At 38.8% G+C, this 20,504-nt stretch overlaps 1 protein-coding gene across 3 annotated transcripts in view; it reads right to left on the bottom strand.

Moving 5' to 3' along the window:
• The window catches only part of LOC108433750 (glutamate receptor ionotropic, kainate 5), a 169,203-nt gene that overhangs the window by 48,683 nt on the left and 100,016 nt on the right, over window positions 1–20,504 (bottom strand). For all 3 annotated transcript variants that reach the window (XM_037539018.1, XM_037539021.1, XM_037539017.1), the window contains exons 7-12: window positions 19,017–19,195; window positions 17,819–17,872; window positions 10,508–10,669; window positions 7,674–7,826; window positions 2,995–3,099; window positions 128–235 (exon numbers count right to left, since the gene is read on the bottom strand). In XM_037539018.1, the coding sequence (XP_037394915.1) occupies window positions 128–235; window positions 2,995–3,099; window positions 7,674–7,826; window positions 10,508–10,669; window positions 17,819–17,872; window positions 19,017–19,195 (761 nt within the window). The remainder of the gene's footprint in view (window positions 1–127; window positions 236–2,994; window positions 3,100–7,673; window positions 7,827–10,507; window positions 10,670–17,818; window positions 17,873–19,016; window positions 19,196–20,504) is intronic.

Consider the following 20,504-nt stretch of genomic DNA (forward strand, 5'->3'; position numbering starts at 1 on the left):
AGTAAGTAATAATAGTAATAAAGGATCTCAGTGGTGAAACAAAACTCAAAATATTACACCTGCATGGTCATTACAGATTTAGAACAGCAAAGGTGTCAATGGGACAACAAATTTGAAAGTCCCTTACCAATATGGTAGTCACGATAAGTGTCTTGTTGGCCAAGGTATGTGACGTGTTGATGTCTAAGGAGGTGGAGTTCATTGCCAGTGTGTTGTTGGAGTACCAGATGCCAATCTATAAAGAGGTGAAGAGAAGAAGTGAGGACACGAGTACGAGAAACGAGTACACATTATAAATCCACACCAAATAATTCAAATCTGGCATCTGAAGAAGGAAAGAATCAGAGTGAGAGAATTCCACAAATATTTGGAAGGCACAAAGCTCTAATTATTATTCTAGTTGCTGCATATTTGGTATGCCTCTCCATAACTTCTTGGCTCAGGTTCATCATATGGCTAAGCTATGTTCAAAGCCCTATAAAAATACTACAATAGCACAAAGCTGTTATAACCATTAAACAGTTACCGCTGTTCATAAAATTATCTTTGATGAAAATGATGTTTTATTAAACATTGTATTTCACAATGTTGTATATTATTGTACTATACATTCATTGTTTGTCTCATTTATCAAAGCAATAATCCAAGAAGAACAATGCATTACAGTGACTTCACCACAGGTAAGGTTAAATTCTATGTTGTGTGGGTGACTAAACATCAGAGGTGGACGAAATACACAAATCATGTACTTGAGTTAAAGTAGAGATACCCAAGGTAAAATATTACATCAGTAAAAGTAGAAGTCCTTAATCTAGACCTCAACTTGAGTAAAAGTACTAAAGTATTTGCCTTCAAGTGTATCAAAGTAAAAGTATTAGAGTAATTATGGCTCTGATGTCCTGTTATCATTTTTATAACAAGACTTGCTTCATGAACTCATTTTAGGTGAAAATCCTCCAGCGTCTCTCTTGGTGAACCAGTCTTTTAATAGAACGTCATTAATTAGTGACGCTGACGTCTATTAAAATGATCATAAGCACAAAACACTGAAGGTAAACAGTTTCCATCAGGGAGAACCGAGTGGCTCTAAAATCACTTTTACACAAGCTTTAGTTTAAGATTACTTTGTAAATTAGTTTCAAGTTGAATAAAAACTGGCTTTAAACTCAGAATCACAAATAAGTTTTCCTTTACTGTGTTGATCTGTAGGCGTCTGTTCATAAACATAAACTAACCCAAACTAATTTACTATAAAATGAAAGTGTTTGTATGAATTCAGAAAAAAAGGAAACATGACAGTCACGACTGCATATGTGGACATATTTCTATACTGTGGTCTATTTACACAAAGTTAGGTTAGTTCATCATTTAGGTGACGCATGTGCTCCCAAAGTTTTACGCTGCTGTGCTGATATTGAACTGTGTGCTTGCGCTGGGTTGGTATGACCAACAGGTCAAAACAATCTCAGAACAAAGTGACTGCTGTGCCCTGATTGGTGCTCTGGCTTTGCGCTTCTTTTGTTTTGACATGTTACGTTTTTATACACACAGAAACCAAAAGGAACGACAGATTTCTGTCTGTATGTAGTGGAATAAAAAGTCAGATATTTGCCTTTGAAATGTAGTGGAGTGAAAGTAAAAAGTCGCTCAAAATAGAAAAACTTAAGCAAAGTACAGATACACGAAAAAACTACTTAAGTACAGTAACTAATTACATTTACTTAGTTACTGTCCACCAGTGCTAAACATCACCATTTATCGGAGATAAATCCAATGTAATATGCAGCTTCTGATGGCTTATTGCTGTCTCGCCACAAGATCATATAAGCTCACATCCAGCCCTTCTTCTGAGTAGCTTGTTTTCACTTGCTAAGTACTTGAAGGCTGCGGCTGTGCATGTATGGTTAAAGCACTTGAGATTCTTTAACCAAAAAGCAAATCTTACAGTGGACAGTTTTGTTTTCAAAATGCATACAGCAATCAAAGCACTAAACAAATCACAGGCAATCTAAACCAAGACCACCTCAACTGATTGTGTTTTCACACACATCTTTTCAAATGAACCGAACTCAGTTCTGTTAAAGTAAATCTCAAAAGGGATCAGCTACAGTGTTCTTTGTGTTCACAATGTAAGCAAACTTTAAAGGGCACGCTTTTCTTTTTCTCTTTAGCACTGGCAATATCTCAGACTACTTGTTCACATAACAACTTCTTCAGAACTCAATTATGAGCAGCGTTCATCATTCAACAGTTCATCATATAAACGATCTGACTGGCTGAGCCACGTTCGACTCCATCAACCTCAAGTTGTTAAAAACCTTTGAAAGTTCACAGTTGTTAATACAATCACTTTTGATTACAATTATTTTTTAATGAACATTTTATGTAAGTATACTGTACATTACATGGTTTGTCACTTTTTATAAAAGCAATGAACCATTCAAGGCTGTGAGTAATGGGGGAAAGAGCCATCATACTCACCCAGAGAGAGTGACAATTGTGCTATCTTAGACTCTAGCCACAGACCCCATGGATTATAACTCAAGTTCTCTCGATGATAGGGCCAATATGTAAAATGGCCTGCAAATCAGAAGCCTCCAGCCTTAAGGCCTCTTTAACCATAAAGCAAAATGAGACAGGACTGAGACTGTTTTGCTTTTACATTGCACACATCAATCAGACCACATAACAAACCAGACTGCACTGAGACCCTCTTGGGAGGTGGTGATTTTATTGGCTTGTGAGACCATTTAGGGTGGTCTGAGTCTGTTTGCAGTGTTCATATATGCATAGAAAATCATGATTCAGCAGTCTGTTGAAACACTGAAACAGTCTAAGTGTGAAAGCACCCCAAGTCTCAGATTAGAGTTGTCTGAGTTTGTCTGACATGTTCACATATGCAAGAGAAATCATGACTCAGTGGTTTGAGACCAAGTAAAAGGTCTGAAACTTGAAACTGTCCAAGTGTGAAAATGCCTTAGAAGTCTGTGTAACCTCTTTGTGTCCTCCTCTGAATTTTTCCAGAATGCGAAGAGTGTAGTTTGTCCTCTGGCCTTTGCTGTTAAACTCTACTCGCCCTGTCAAGCCATCATACTCCACCTTGAAGGAAAGAGTGAGAGCAGACGCATTAGAGAGAACATATGGAGGAACAACAAAGATGAAACAGTAACTTTATACTCATGAAATGTTCAATGCATGAAGAAAAGATATAAGTGGTAGCTTTTTCTTCTGAGTATTTGAGGCTTAATGTGTTTTATTATTTTGGAACAACATCATTTTAGGCCACATGTATATGATGTATGGTGTAGATGAACTATATGATGACCATATAAATAGGGACCATGAGCATTCAGCTTCGATGCTGATAGGGAATAACAAACATGTGTCAAAAAATTAACATTCTGGTGGATTTTGGACATTAAAACGTGATGAAAAAACAGAAACAAACTTAAAATAAATATGGAAGAAGGCAGGAAGTCTCCAAATTTGTGAGAAATATGCTGGTTTATTCCGTTTTTAGCCCAGATTTACAGATTTTGTCTGGACAAGAATCAAAAACGGTGAAATAGTGCACAGGCTCTGAAAAGCATCTCAAGACAGATTACAAAAAAGTGGCTATGTCAGTGGTTTGCAAGTTCAATGGAATGAGATGTTTGAAACTATTTGTGCCACATGGAACCTAATTGTTGTTATGTATGCCAACAAACACCTACACAAAAAATGCTGCATATCTGAATTTTTGTTTTTTCTTTTATTATTATTATTATTATTATTATTATTATTATTCTTTATTTTTATTAAGCACTTCCAGTACATCCAAATTTTCATAATCACTTTTACTGGGATATACACATAAAAATAACCATTTTGGCTGCACTATCCCAGTACTTTTGGAAGGTGTTATATTATATTATAGTGCAGCAGGCTCAGAACATATTACAATAAAAGTGACATTTGCTTTGCAAAATGCTTTTAAATGAATCTCAAGGGCACGCTTAGAGCTTAGTTCCTTAGGAGTTCAGTTTGGGCACGGCAGCAGGCTGCAAGTGAAGTAACAAATAATCCACTTACTTTGATGAAAAATGATGAAAAAGAAGCAAAACTCTTTCATTATGGTTTGGGAATAAGATCCTCCATTTAGGAAAGATGGAACATGTTCCAACTGCAAAGCAGTCACTCTCCTCTAGCGAATTGAATAATTCCAGAAGTGTGACAAGGTATGATTTCCTGCTGTCTGTCAAGCCCTTTTCCTACATTCATGCTGAACAAATCACATTCACTTCACTGAGTAGCACAGCCAAATTATCCCTGATCCAGATGTCCTTGAAGAATCCAAAGTTTACCCTACACTATAGTCTTATTTGAGTAAACAAATAAATTCCACTTCAATGCTGTGATTATTGCTGACAATTTCCTTTCTTCACCTCATCCTATAATAAGACTGAGATTTCTTAAAACATAAGTCTCTAAGAATCTCACTCAAGCAGCTGCTGCAAGTGTATAATGATTACTCTAAATCACCGTTCTGGAGACCAGGTCAGAAATATTGTCATTGTCACAATGAAATCTCATATAAACACTGGTGTTCAAAAGTTTGGAATCATTAATATAATTATATTAATCATTGCTGTTATTTTATTCAACAATAGATTAAAGCTGAACCATGTTCTTGTATTAAATTAACAGAAGTAGCATTACTGAATCAGGATGACAAAAACATGCTAAATTATCATGTGCACATGCTGCTACAAGTCTCCCTGTAAAACCTCACTTAATCATTTAAAAATCAGAGGCATCAGGTCAGATATTTTGAGAGTTCTTAGGACCACATCTTGATGCATTTCTCCATCATTTTAGAATCACCTACTGCTCTGTTCCTCATTCTGGACACATCTAACATTCCTTCATTATTTACAGCATCCTGCCATTTAGTTAAAACCTGTATCGGAGTAGCATCATAGAATTATGTCATACAATTGTCTCCAAGAGTTTGTTACTTTTAAACTGTGATTCCAAACTTTTGAACACTACTATAGCACTGTAATCTCTGTAATTAAATCATGCCATGTTCACACAGTACAAAGGGCAGCTGCAGAATCAATATTTTCTATGATATATATCCTATTTGTTGGAAAATTGTAAAATGATAGTACTCTACAAGGTCATTGGTTTCAAACATTGTGTAGGTTGTAAGAAAAATATGACCTGGCTGAGATGGATGTTGCAGATTCACTCAGTTAATTTGTGATTCCATGTTAAATGCACTTTACTTTTTAATTTTTTTTAAACCTGTTACATCCAGCCCTCAGTGCTAGAAAGGGTGGCCAGATCCAGTTCTAAAATCTGACTCACAGAAATACTCAAAATCATTTTAAAAAATGCTCAATATACCAACATATGAATAAAAAAAAATTAAATCTTCTTTACACTGAGAATCAGATACCGTCAAATGTGATGCGACAGTGTATGAGCCATTGATAGGTGTTTTTTTATCCCTCCCATTCAATCTGATGACCAGCTGGCACTGGCAGAAAACTTGACAAGAAATTACAGTTAATATTTAATATAATACAAAGTAGTTTTTCAAGGCCTTTTATAATATTTCAGCCTGACTTTTTTTACTAATATGGCAACTGATACTGAAAGTCTTCAATAGTAGTACTTCTCATTTATGAACCTGCCTCTATAATTAAGTGATTGTAATATTATAGGGGGAAACCTAAATATGGTGAACTTCTAATTTAGCAGTGAGAGAAAACACAGGGAAACACAGGGAATGAAGAGAGTAAGATTAAAACAGAGGAGTCACTGCTTATACGCTGTTTCTGATGGGTCAGCGAAGCATGGTAAATGGGTGAGAGAGTGAAGCTGTGAGGCTGAAACAAAATTAGAGTGAGAGAGGAGCAAGTGAAAGAGAAAAAGGGTGAGAGACTGTTTCGGGAGGAGTTACGCACATAAACGAATGGAGGCGAGACGCCCAGGCTGAGCGACAGTGACAAACCGAGAATGACGGAGGAGAGGAGGTGTGGAGATGTTGCCAAAAGGAGTGCTAGAGTGATGGAGTGATGCGCAAAGACAGAAAGAAACAAACTGCAAAAACAGATGGGAAGAGACAGAGAGTGGCAGACTCAGATAAACAAGCAGAAATGACTGGTAGAAGGAATAGAGTAAACAAGTCTAGCACTGTCTGGCACCCAGAGAAAAAAGGGTGACTATAACACAAACTCTAGGACTGTACAGCTGGAAGAAACAGGTGTAAATGAAGACACAATGCTCAGACTGTAACAATATTAATACTAATACATAATATTATCAATACACCAATAATTTAAATCATTCTAAAGATGATAAATAGCAATAATACCCCTGGAAAAAAATTACGCCAAACACAGGTACCTATGTTCCCTGGGTTCTACATTCCCAGGACTTTATGCTCCCAGGGCTCTATGTGCAGCCCTTTTTTAATAAATCATACCTAAAATGATTAAGTGTTTCTAAGATGGTTATGGAGTCATGGAGTCGACAAATGTCATGGTCACACTGGAAAACACAAGGAACAAATGTTCTATTTTCAATAGGATGGTACTTTCCTTAGCTGGCAAGCACAAGTGAGCTAATTAGCAAACTGTAACTCATACCATTTTTTTGAGACGTCAGAGCATAGAATATGTAAAATTCTACCCTATATAAGTTCTGGGGATTTGGTACAAATGACTAATTGCATGCAACATGCAGAGGAACATTCTGTAGCATAGGTTGAGAGCGAGCACGATGAAAGAATGTTCAAATACAGTCAAAGACATTCAAAACTTGGTAAATCATGTCTTCCGAGGATGCAAGTGAATTATTTACTACCCTATCTTCATCAGCATAATGTTGATTCTGCATTTGAGACAAAAACATCCAGCCAGACCTTCTTTTTGAGCCTGTGTGTGTAAAGTTAATACTTAAAAACATGTGGTCTGGTCCAAAAAACTCCAGTGAAATCCATCCCAATGACTATGACATTTAAATTTCTACTTCAGTAATGCTAGTGACGTTTTACAGGGTTACTTCTAACAGCAGCAGCAGCACACACACGCACACACACACGTGCACACACACACACACCACACATTGGCTTAAATGTGTTCTCCTATCTCAGTAATACTATCTTTTTCAGTTTAAACAAAACACAAAGTAAAGCTTTAAGACCCAAATAACAATATTAGTATTTGAAAACTGGCACCTCAAACATTTAACTGAGCACTTGAGTACCTGTTCAAATCCCTATGAGCGGCTGGGAAACGCAGGGCTAATTCCTAGATATTTCAAAGATAAAATAAAAGCCCAGAGAACACAGAACCCTGAAAACATAGGAATAACCACTGCAAAAGTTTTTGTATGAGGGCCCATTATCTGCATGTAGTTAAACCTGTCTGCAAACAACACTAAAGAACACACCCAGCAAAATCCCAGCAGGACAAAACTGTCAATACAGACAACATAGAGCTAGATTTCCCATATTTAACCAACCCAGCTGGGCAGAAAGAGCAGTGATGCTGATATAAACAACAGCAGTGGCCAAGATAACAACAGCCACCACAGTCATCATCAGGGAGAGTAAAGAGCGAGGACACATAGCTCAGCAACCACAAAATGGCCGCTGCTGGGGTATCCATGGTGACACACACCATGCGCAGGTAGTTCATGAGGCTGGTGCCATGTTGCCAGATGAGCGAGGAGGTGCAGCTGAGAGGCTTCACTCCAATCTCCTGACTCCGGTTCAGCTCCCGCACCGCCCCAACCACCACGTGCACCGCGTCAAACATCAGGGCCGATGACAGCTGTGCAAAGGGAGAGAGACAAAAAGTAAGAGGAGAAGGGCAGAAGTAAAGAAGGAATGTCCTTCACTTCACTTTGGATCACTACATGATAAGTTTTTGCTTTGAGCAGCCCTAAATCCTTTTATGGAAATATAAAAGAAAGAAGAAGAAGAAAGAAGAAGAAAACATCCATTTAAAAAATCTTTGCAACTCCAGCAGCAGTCACTCAGTTTCTCCTGCTCAGATTCGAGTCTTTATCCCCTAAACTTGCCTCAGCGTAGAGTCCAAAATGCTGGAGGTTTAATCTTTTCGCTAAGCTAGCGTGAGCCTCCAGTGCTACAGGTAGATATATTATATACATATAAGTATATAAATCAAAAGTTCACACACAAAAACAGATTTATCCACTCAGATCCTTTATTCTCTACACTCGTGCCAATGAAACTTCAACTGAGCCAGAATGAACCTGCATGGTTATGTGCAAAGCTTACGCCTTCTTGTTAGCCTAACGCTAGCTTCTAGCAAACATGGAGCAAAAGTAGCTCAGGCCAACAGCTACACACACAAATATACCCGTTTACTCACTGAGATTTAAATAATTATTTTCAAAGTACTCAACGGACTCAGTGAGCGGGAATGAATCTTTGCTGTGGAGAAATGGTTGCATTTCTGCAGGAGCATGCTACCTGCTACTAGATCAGTACCAGGCCCTGGTGAGAGGCAGCATGAGGCTTGTGCCCAAGCCTCAAGGACCAACAAGAGCTGCGGGAAGCAGCACCAATCCCACAATTGACTTCCCGTCACTAGGAAACCACATTTCACACTTGACCCCGGTGGAAGGAACAAATGAGAGTGGATTCTTCCTAAAAGTACCCAGATTTTTCTCACAAGGAGATGACTTTACAGTTTACATTTGCACAGAAGATGCTATAGCAGCTCTGTCACCATGGAAATATTCCAAATGCAGGTCTATAAATAAATATCCCTGGTAACATCAATTACCACTTAAAATCCCCTTAATTCAGGTATTTTCATGTATGCCAATTTTGTAAATGAGTCCAAACAAAGAGCTGAATCTGTCCTGCTCATTCTAATTCTACAGAGAAGTGTAGACAGAGGCAGAGACAGAAAGGAGGATTGATTGAGAGGAGAAGACATTAGCTGGCGTGGAGAAGCAAAGAAAGAGCGCGGGAGAGAGAGACAGAGGGGGGGAGAGAAAAAGAGAGAGGGTGAGAGAAAAGGCATTAGTGTATATCTGAAAATAACTCTTCATGCCTGTAAAGGCCCGCAGCAGTCTCTCTCCTCCAGACTGTCTTATAGAACAACTCAAATTTATCACCCTATCTGACATAAAACCACGTCTTTTTTTTTTTTTTTGAGCATTAAGAGATTCCTGTAGATACACAATATGTACCATGTAGGGCTACCTGTAAATAGTTAAAAGCATGCATAATACTAACTCCAAACATTAGTTTGTTTCTGTTGAACTGAAACTTTTCAGTTCAAGAGTGGCTACAACATTGAATGAAAGTAGTGTTGAGGTAGTTACTAAAATTAATCCATTACAAATCAGACTAGAGTCAATTAGACTAGACAGAAGTCGGGACAGAATGGTGTTCTGGCTCAGATTTAGAAAATCTCTAACTACATTTATACAGAAACTGTGCAAAGTTCTTTTTCTTTCTGCATGGAACTAAGCATCTGTTGAATGTGCCTCAAGTTCAATTTATCCAATAAAGTCCATTTGCAGTAGGGTCCACTCAGCAAGTCTCTATGTTAATACATACATAAAACACTGTGTTGGGAAGGGAAAAATAGCCAAGAAACTCCACAATCAACAAGAAAAGTTCTGGTTTGCTTTGTAATTTTCTCTGCATTCGTTTGGATATCTAGTGTACTTACAGTAATTCATATTGTTGGTGATTCATGTGTTTTTTGTTGATAAACAAGCTTGCTAGGTATTTAAACCAAGCACTAGTCATTTTGCTGGTTCTTTGATCTCTGCCTTGTTGAAAGACTTGTGAATTGCTGTTTTTCCACTACTTAACCAACAGTAATAGTTACACAGATGTTTCAGAGAAAGTGCCAATCCATTTAAAGAGACATTTTAAAATTTCAGAACAGCTAATGCTCTTTGAAAACCTAGAAACTAGACATTAGAAATGGTCCAAAAACACCTTCAAAATACAGTTTTCATAAATAAAATGTAAAGCAGTCTGGTCTGTTTAGATGAGGCTGTTGCTCTCTTTCCATGTATGAGTCTCTGTATCCTTTAGTTTTACATTAGCCAGTTTGCTGTGTTACAGCACTTCCCATGCTTGCATTGCGCTGCTCACATTTACAATCAAAGTCGTTACAGTCAGCTGTTACAGGTAGAACACACACGTACAATTTATTATTAAGGACAGTCACTGACAATCTGTACAGAGGAAAATTTTTAAATGTAAATTAAAATTAAAAATAGTTTTAAATATAAATTAAATTCAAGAATTAACCTATGATGTGTTATACTTCTTTGTGTAAGCCTATGATAATATATATAAAGTGTGTTACCTTACTTGACATGCAAGCAGAACACACGTGTCTATATTCCATGAAGGTGTGTGCCGCCACAAAACAGGGCGCTTATGCTCATTGCATGTCCCTCGTGTATTGCAGTGTCTGTGCTTGTTTGTGTGCGTGCACGCATGCATGAGGCTCACAGCTGGACCAGGGTATGGGCTGAGGTCACATCCTTCTCTCCAAGACAGATTGAGGCTCCTGATGAACTCCAGGTAGAAGGGATGACTGCTGTTCAACATGGAGAATCCTACAATGTTGGACTGTTCATCTACAACATCATCCAGCCTCAACAGTGGGAAATCCTTACATAAGCAGAGAGGATCAGTGGTGGAGAGAGAGAGAAAAAGAGACATTTATTTACTACATTTCATTAAATGCAAGGACTATACTTCACAGTTATTAGGATTTCATTAATAGGCAGGTTATGACAATATTTCAGATAAAAATGAGGCCAGAATAAGCACATTCTGATAAGAAATGAACTATTTGGTTGTTTGTCAAACACAAATTTCAAGTAACATTTTTTTAAGTTTTACGTTTTATAGCAAGCGTTTGGGAAGCCTTTTCTATGTCTAGTTTTATTCACATCTAAAATCACACACTACGCAATGTCTCAGCATTATTACCCGTGTACTTAAAATGCTTTTTAAAGGATGAAACCCTTTTTGGTGGCTTATAATGTTTGTATAAATTGGTACTTGTGCTTGTTTTAATTGTATTATACTTCACACATTTTCCATTGAAAACACAGCTTCTCTGAAAAACTTTTCACATTCCACTAGAACAAAATATGCTAATGAGCTCTATAACGTGGCAACATCAAACATACATCTACAGAACATGCCTGTACCAACATATCTAACTTAACATTGCCAGTGGATACTGAAATACATATTTGTCAACAATGCCTAGAGAAAAAATTCTGGGCAAAATATTCTAGAACATTTTAAATGTGCTAAAAACTCCTCAATGTTCTAAACCTGAGTTTTAACCACGAAGCAGCGGACAATGCAAACATAGAGCAGGGCTGCCAAGTTATGAAGATCACTATGCACAATGCCAAACTTAGGCTGGAGTGGTATAAAGCGTGCTTTCACTGTACTCTGGAGCAGTGGAAAAGTGTTCTTTTTATCAGTCTGGTTTGGGACTGGGATGCCCACTGGAATGCACAGTGACAACAGTAAAGTTTGGTGGAGGAGGAATAATGGTCTGGGTTTTTTTTCCAGTTTTGGGCTCAACCTCTTAGGTCCAGTAAAGGGTAATGTTAGTACTACAGCTATATCCCAATTGATAAATCAGCATTCCAGTATTATTGGTTCATTTGAGTTAACTGCAGATATATTGGTATTGGCATTTATAATGGCCAATAGATGACAATTAAAAAACAAAAGGTATAAACGAAAGACAGATCCTTCAACCATGTTGTGAGTGTTGTCACTGTGTGGTTTGTCCAGAGGGCACTATGTAACTTCTCTGTTGGCAACACAACAATCAGCTAACCCAAGCTGAGAGTTGCAGGTGGAGATAATCTGCATTCATGGTAAGTTGATAATTGTCATGTAAAATAAATTACTTAAAACAAACTGTGCTACCTTGTAAAAAAAACTGATAGCGTAAAATCTGTAAAGCGAAGACAGCTTCTTATTCACCAGCTTCTTCTTCAAATTTTCCCATGTCACATTTAATGGGGCTGTAGTTACATTCTGGCATGAATGTAACCACAGTCTTGATTCTAAGGTCACACACAAAACTAGCTAACATTATGTTCATCAGTGGAAAACGTTAATGAGCACTTTAGCATTCATCTTATTCTGCATAAATGAAGAAAAAAAAGAATATCATTCGATTTTTTGTATGATGAACAGCCCATCACTTGAAACATGAGATGCACTTCGGCAGCTTCGTTTTTAAATAATAAGAAATAATAAATAAGGAATAAGAAATCTCTGTAAATATTAGAGTTTGACTGCTTTATATTGAAAGAATTTATTGTTGTGAATCGTGCTGTATCTGTGTTATACATTCTGTATCTGTGTGCACATGCTGAAGTTGTATTTTAGGCTGCCTATTTTGTGTTTACCCCTATATAGTCGTGTTTGTCACACCTGTTACTTGTCCTGTATAAGCTGGGTCTAATCTTAGCATCAGTCCAGCTATATAACTGTATTAGCCTAATGTCTTATGGGGTAACTGTATGTCTGAGACCTACGCGCACAATGAATAAACTTCACTTGTCCAGACAACAGACTGAGTTTCCCTGGATCAAGAGGGTGCCATGACCTGGATTGGACATCTCATCTCTAAGCTGTAGGTGAGCGCACATTTCAGAGCAAACCCTGGTACCAGTAGGTTATCCTCCTCTCATCAACGGAACGGAGGGAAAGATCGCGGTAGCGTTACCGTAAGCAGGAGGGAAAGCTACCACAAAGAGGGCTGGTAGGGTGGCATCTGATTGGTCTGATGATGATTTCATTGTCAGAGCAGATGAACAGTTATATAAACATATGGACTCATCTAGTTTGGACAAATACTATCAAAAGAAAGTGCCTGTTCATTCAGATAAAATAGATGAGAAGCTAAATATGTAATTCTGGCAAACAAGCAGAGAGCAAACTCGCAGAGCATGTCTTAATCCATGCTGCCTCCAAGGCAAAATAGGCCCGTGGAAGTATAAACATAAGGAAAGTTTGATGCTTTGAAATGAGCCTACAACAACCCTTGTTTCCCTCTCTGGAAAGCTCAGGGTTGAGTTTCAGATACAACTGAAGTTGTGCCTAAAAGCCCAAAGTAGCACTGACCTCTGCCCTGTACTGGGGTCTGTGCAAGTTTTATAGTTGTCCTGTGTTGTCATGGTGGCATTCAAAGTGTCATCAATCAGCTGTTGGGGCAGTTGCGTGCTTTTCATTGCCTTGAAACTGCTCTATGCAAGGCCCCAGCACTAGGCCTAGTGAACATGGAACTACCATTCACCTTGTACGAGAGAGACCTGTATTTCATTACTCTGCTGAAACAGACACAGTAGCACTTGCCATGTCACCATGCCTGAGAGCAATCCAGGCAACTTATCTGTCTGTTTTAGCTGTTGCTCCAATTGTTTTGGGTTAGGTTCTCCCTGTTAAATGTCCACACTCTGTTTCCTCTTTGTTCCTAAATGGCAGGATTCTTCAGTGACAGCACAAAGGTGGGGTAACTGGCTTGCAGTTTTAACTGCCCCTAATATAGTGATCAACAACACAGTATGAAGAAATAGCTACCGGCAGATTGCTGGATCATTATTCCGCACAACAGGCAGAACTAACTCGTGCCTGTGTGCTTGCTAAAGGTTTAAAAGCGAATATATTTGTTGACTCAAAGTATGTTTATGGCATATGCCATGTTTTTGACTTGTTATGGAAGCAAAGACATTTTCTGACAGCAAACAGAACCCCAGTGAAAAACCCCAACAAGTGGCAGAACTCATGTAAGCTTCACACTTCCAAAACAGGTTGCTATTATTAAAATAAAAGTCCATTCCTCTGCCACATCTTCTGAACACCTAGGCCACTGTTTAGCTGACAATGTGGCTAAAAGGGCTTGTCTTTTACCTATCGAATATATCCTGTCATCCTGTGAACACCCCGTTGTTAAAAATTTGGCTGATTTACTTGCTTTATACCAGCAGGCTCCGGATTTGGACTTGGGTTGAGAGAGGTGCATCTCTTCGCGATGGTATCTGGGTTAAGGGGGTAAATTTGTGGCTCCTGAAGCTCTGCTTCACCACTGGATGGTTACCATACATACTCTAGGTCACCCTGGACTAACCCAGATGGTACATCACTTCAACCAAGTATGGTGGAATCCTAAATTCCACATGTGTGCAAAGAGCCATTGTCTGACTTGCACCACCTGTCTTAAGGCAAATCCAGGACCTGCAGTCTCCCTCCCCTACCAAACTGTAACACCACCAAGTGGCCCGTTTCAAGGTTTGCAGGTAGATTACATCACTTTGCCAAGATGCCAGGGAAAATAGGACTGTTTGATAATAATTCGCAAGTTCTCAAGGTAGATTGAGGGATATGTCACTACTAAAGATGCTGCCCTACATACCTCTAAATGTCTGGTGAAAGATTTCATCCCAAGGTGGGGTCTCCCAAGGGTTATTGAGAGTGATCAAGGAAATCACTTTACTGGGAAGGTTTGTCAAGAAGTAGCAAGGTTGTTGGAGATAAAGTGGCATTTCCACTGTCCCTATTGACCTTAAGCTCCAGGACAGGTTGAAAGGATGAACAGAACTTTAAAGTCCAAACTGAGCAAGCTACATCATGAATGGGTTTCATGGGTGGAAGCTTTGCCTGCTGTTCTTTGCAGCATCAGAGCTTCAACTAATAGGAATATCCAGCTGTCACCATAGGAGATCATTACTGGTTGTGCTATGACACTTCTAGGAACTATTGATTCAAAAGGCATATGTCATGTTCAACAGTCTGCTGCAATACTGCCAGACATTGTCCAAGGCTGTTGCGGCTGCTCAGAACCAAGTGCTGGATGCATGGAAAGAACCTACTAAAGGGGGGGTCACCCTATCGTTTCAGGTATGTGGGTAATGATTAAGGTGCATAACACTGAGCCATTAGGGTCAAAGTGGGAAAGTCCATACCAGGTCCTCCTTACTACAACCTCTGCTCTAAAATGTCAAGGAAAAAATGGATACATGTGAGCCATACTAAGGTGGAACCACCACCTGATGGTGATGGCTAGTTCAGGGATAACATAGGTGACCCTTGTAGGGAGATGCTCTGAGGAAGAACTATGATATGTAGATCATAGGTGGTGACTCTCGGAGTGAAGATCTCCTAATTCCCTTTTGTGACTAGCTCTCCCCTACTCCCCCCAGAGGCCAGGACCCAGGTTAGATAGGGAGAGAAGGTATCCATTACAAGTGCTAAACCAAACCTTTAAACAAGGACATACGACATGATTTGTGCAAGAAGAACACGATACTGCCACTGTGTCTATGTGTTTTGTTTTAGAACATGCCAGAGCAGACCTGAGACAGTGACAATGAAACAGGACATGACGTGTTACTGATTGGTGGTCGAAAGAACTGACATCAAAGCCTATCTAGGTCCCCTGACTCTGCCCTCCAAGCTGTTTGGACACATCAACACTTGCTCCCACTATTCTGGAAGTGAAGACAGCTACCACTGCAACAAGTTGCATGATAAAGGACTTTTTATAACAAAAAGGGAATAAAGAATGATGAAACCTGTAGTTTTTATAAACATTCTGACAATAGCTTTTGCAGACATGATGGACCACAACATGGTATGTGCTCAGGCCATCCTGTGGGCACAAAATCGTACCATAGGAGGAAATGGTTGTTTTGTTTATCATGTGATCCCAAGACTTAATATTTCTGCACAAGCTTTATGAACAGATCATTCTGCTTCTGAAACCATGGGAATAATAGCAAATTATGGTAGATGGTATAAGTGATAACTGGTCATTGCCTATTGTTAGCTGTCTGAAGTCAAATAGAGCAGCCTATTACAATTCAAATGCTGATAGCTCCTGGATTGTTGGCTGGCACTATACTGTTAGAGTTGGTAGTACTAAATTTAACCATAGCATGTAATTATCGAGATGAATCTAGCTGGAAGCATGGATTAGCAGATCCCATTCCTGTGAGGGCTTCGTCAGACTGGGTACGTTTATTAGCAAACCTTGTTATCCAGAGGATACTTTTCTTGGTAACAGTGCATGTTCTGTTTCCATCTCTGCCTTCATTACGAATGGCACATCTTGGTGTAAACATTCTACCACCATAAATACAAACCCATCCGGTATTTGGATGAGGGAACCACTTCCTTTGGGTTTCTACTGGGTTTGTGGAAACAAGGCTTATCCATCACTTCCATCTGATTCATGGTGCGGTTCCTTTTACATGCCTCCTAATACAGTACATGCTGATCCATGGACCACATTACAATCTCATGGACCTTTACACTGTATGAAAAGAGAACTTGGCATTACCCTAGCAGGTATACAAACATGGAATGGTCACATTATGAAGGACCCCTGGTCTAGCGCAGACAGTAGGGTGGGGAATATTTCCATTTGGAGGTGTTGTAGATGCCTGCTGGAAAATAGGAAGGTTTTAGACCTGCTGACCTTAGAAAAATTAGAGGTATGTGACATTCTCAATACCTCCTGCTGCATCCACGTCCCAGATAACTATGAAAATATTGATAAATACACAGCAGATCTTCATAGACTCATTCCAAATCCTGCTCCAGAAGGAGTTCTTGATCAGATCTTTACCTGGGTTGGCAACATTTTTTGAGGAATGTTTTCTGGGACCTTACAGCAACTGCTCCATTATATACTTCCCTTTGTTTCACCAGTAATAGTTGCTATTGTGATTTGCTTCCTCTGCTTAAAAGCAACATTCTTTACATGTCTCACTACAAATGTCACAAAGGGAAAAAAAAACACCACTGTTAAGTTCAATCTCTGTCAGTCCCCGATTGGTCCAAGACCTGTTTATGATCTGAAATCCTACACTTAACATATCTCAGAGCAGGCTGGACATGCAGTTGTCATGCAGCTGTCATTGTGCTTCATCCACCAACATTGCCCCTTGGCATTTTGTTGTGGTAAAGTTTGCCAAAGATAAAAGGAAAGCATGCAGGATAGAGTGACGAGATAGGTTTGTACAAGGGAGGACATGGGCCATTACTGATTTGCATAATTATCTGCATTCTTCATTCATTCATTCAAGGTTTAGTGATGTTTAGTTGATGAAATGAAAACGAATAAAAATATTCAACAGTTTATTATTTCGCATAGATGAATTTTTAATTTTTCAATAACAAATTTAAGGTGCATTTTAAACATCCTTTTTATGTATAAAGCAGTAATAAGAATTACAGAGAATGAGGATGCACACAACTTCTACAGATTTGTTCCTACAGGCCCAACTTCACCCAACCCTTGCCACACCTCATATTCATATACTCACATTTTGGACCTTCACAGCTCAGCTGAAGTTACCCCTTTAGCACTGAACTTGGACCAGCTTCCAAGGTCCAGACTTAAATGTCATACATTATATAAGAAATAAAAATCTGGTCACAAATCAAAAGGGCAACTTCTACCGCTGACAGAATTCCTCCAAGGGCCAAGTGTTGCTGCTAACAGCCACGTAGTAGTGGCTGTGCAAAACCACTCAGCTCCCCATTGAAGAATATATGACCTAAAAATATGAGCTATGAATTCAAGCGATAGGAAGTCGCCACAAACAAGGGCATATCCGGTCATGTTGATGATAAACTGCACAGACCTATCATGCATTTCTGATGATCTGATTGGACAATAGCCAGCCCTGCTTTGGCTCCCTGCTGGAGGATTATGAGCAGAGAAAAAGAGTGAAGTGTCACTGGTTGAAGGGGAATGTAGACGTGGTGTCTTACCATTGTGGTCAGGATGTACTTGTAGAAGGCTGATGTCATGCCTAGCTCAGATGCCTTAATATTTATATTTTTAAAAAATAAATAAATAAATTAAAAAAAGGAAGAGAGAGAGAGAGAGGGAGGGAGGGAAGAGGTGGAGAGAAATAGAGAGAGTGAGAGAAAGGGAGAGAGGGGGAGAGATACATATAGATACAAACAGCACAACAAGACCAGTAGTATTTTTAAAGTATCTACAAATACAGTAAATTATACATACAGACTAAAGCGTAAAATTTTTGGAATCACCATTCAGAAGCTTGGAATCAGTGTTTTCATTAATATAACATTTGTTGAAGATACATGCACAAATTACTATTTTAATCATTAGAACGTGAATTCCACTTTTTTTTAGGCTTCATTCTCAGGAACGATTCAACTGATAGACATGTCACAATAATCAGCAGAGCTCACATGATTTTATCAGAGCAGTGGCAAGTAAGCCAATTTGGAAAAAAGATCCTGAACTGGAGGCCTACTTTATTAATGACAAGTGATTTAAAAGTTTTGAGTGGTAGTGTATATAAATGCAGTATCTACACATTTCTGTGTGCTGTAAATTGTACGCCCATAAACTATTACCAGGACTACACCAAATATAACTTATGGTTGGCACATCTTTTCTTTGATCGAATGTCTAATATTAGCCTTTGCTGAGAATTTCTCAGCTGAGTGACAACAGAACAGTTTCTGTCGCTATACATCAAATGCACTCTTTACCAGACTTGAGAAGTAGTTTGCAGAAAAGATTTGTTTTTGATTGCTGCCAGATGAAAAACATAAAATTACTGTATTGTGACAAGCCTAAGCCAGCCATCTCTTTTCTACTATTATACTTCTAACATTCCAGTCATTTCACATTAATATATTATGTTACACATTATTATATATGCCATAATATAAAACTAAGCAGAGTCTTTAAGATGCCATTCAGCCACATGAATAATGATGAAATCTCTAAATTGGTTGAAATGAACTGGCAAGAACAGAAAGTCACAAATGCATGCATCAGCAATGAAGGTGCTAAACTGTGTGTGTCTGTGAAGTATACTGAATATGTCTCCACATAACTAATGATGAGTGTGATGTGTGTACAGAACTTTAAGCATGAGGAAAGTGATGGATGCTTCCATGTAACTGACGAGTCAGCATGCACATTTACCTTCTTTAGTATGAGTATAGATACTGAAGCGTTGGCATCAATGATAATTGTTGCTACTTTATCATCACGGATTTCCTTCAGTAATGGAGTGGGGTCCAAGGTGTCGTCAAGCATCCTCACTGAGAGTGTGTCCCGGGAGATGAGGAAGTGACGCACCAGCTCCTCCAGTCTAAGCAGGCCTGAGGTGAACAGCAAGCCAAGGTCAATGCAAGTTCAATAATATAGGCTTATTTTTATGATTTTATGTTATTCTGTGTGTATTTGAGTGACTGTTCATGGAACCTCTTCATTCAATGATAATTTTGCAACTGTGTTTCTTTACTGATAGGGATTCTGTGTCAAGAACGGAATGTGCAGGGAAGCTGGATAGAAGTGCAAGCAGACTTTAATAACCAAAACAAGCTAGCAAAATACAAAATAACTAACTACAGGGTTTTAAACAAAGAGCAAACAAAACATGAGGCAGGGAAAGAACAAGTACATCAGACAAAGTGACAAGTAGACCAGACAAGACTAACCCTGAAACAAATGACTTGATAAAGGATACAACAAACGGGGAACACCTGGGAGAAGGAGGAGACAGAGACTACAGACAGGTGATGATACTAATAAATAAGGTGGGGGGGGGCAGAGTACAAGAACCAAAACAAAAACACAAGCACATGGCAGAAAGCACATGGCTACAACACAGGGCAAGACACAGACATAAAAACAAGGGGAAATCATGACATTCTGCACCTGTATAAATGTTCTAATTCAAGACTGTACGATAATGTCAATAATAAAAAAAAGTTGAAAAAAAAAATCTTGTTATTAATTGACTGGCTTGATAACACTTATGCTTCCTGTTTAACATTAAGAGAATATACAAATACTTGGATACTTGGCTGTCCAGTTCAAAAAGTCAGAAATGTTGTGCATAAGTAGAAAACTGCATCCATGTCCGAAGCCCAACACTGTCAGTAAGATAAAAACAAAACACCTAAAATAGTGTGTCATTGTCTACTTCTGGCTAGATCTGTTTTTTCACAGGTTGAAAGGATGATTTTTAAAAAAAAATTTCCTCCCCAATTTAGTCTTTCTTTGACAATTCCACCAGCTAGTTAGGTCTCCCCTAGTCACTCCAGGCTAGCAAGGGTGAATGTTTGCACATCCTTCCTCAAAAGCCAGCTGCTGCATTTTTTTAAGTGCCTCTTACATCAGTGGAGCAGAACATCAATTCAAATGCCTGTGTTGGCTAGCTTTTGATGGGGAGAGCGAAGCCATTTATACTTTTTTGGATTCCTGGTCACAGATTGCTAAGACAATGCCGGGAATCAGACTCGCACTCTTCTGGTGATAGGACTGCTTAGACAACTGCACCACTCTGGAGCCCAGATGACTATTTTGAAATTGTTTGTCTAAACTGCACAGCTAAATTACACCATTCTGTTGCTATTATGCACTTGCTTCAGTTGCATATTGAAAACATAGTATTTACACAACAAT

Source organism: Pygocentrus nattereri, chromosome 1, assembly GCF_015220715.1.
Source record: "Pygocentrus nattereri isolate fPygNat1 chromosome 1, fPygNat1.pri, whole genome shotgun sequence".
In the NCBI taxonomy this organism is placed as follows: domain Eukaryota; kingdom Metazoa; phylum Chordata; class Actinopteri; order Characiformes; family Serrasalmidae; genus Pygocentrus; species Pygocentrus nattereri.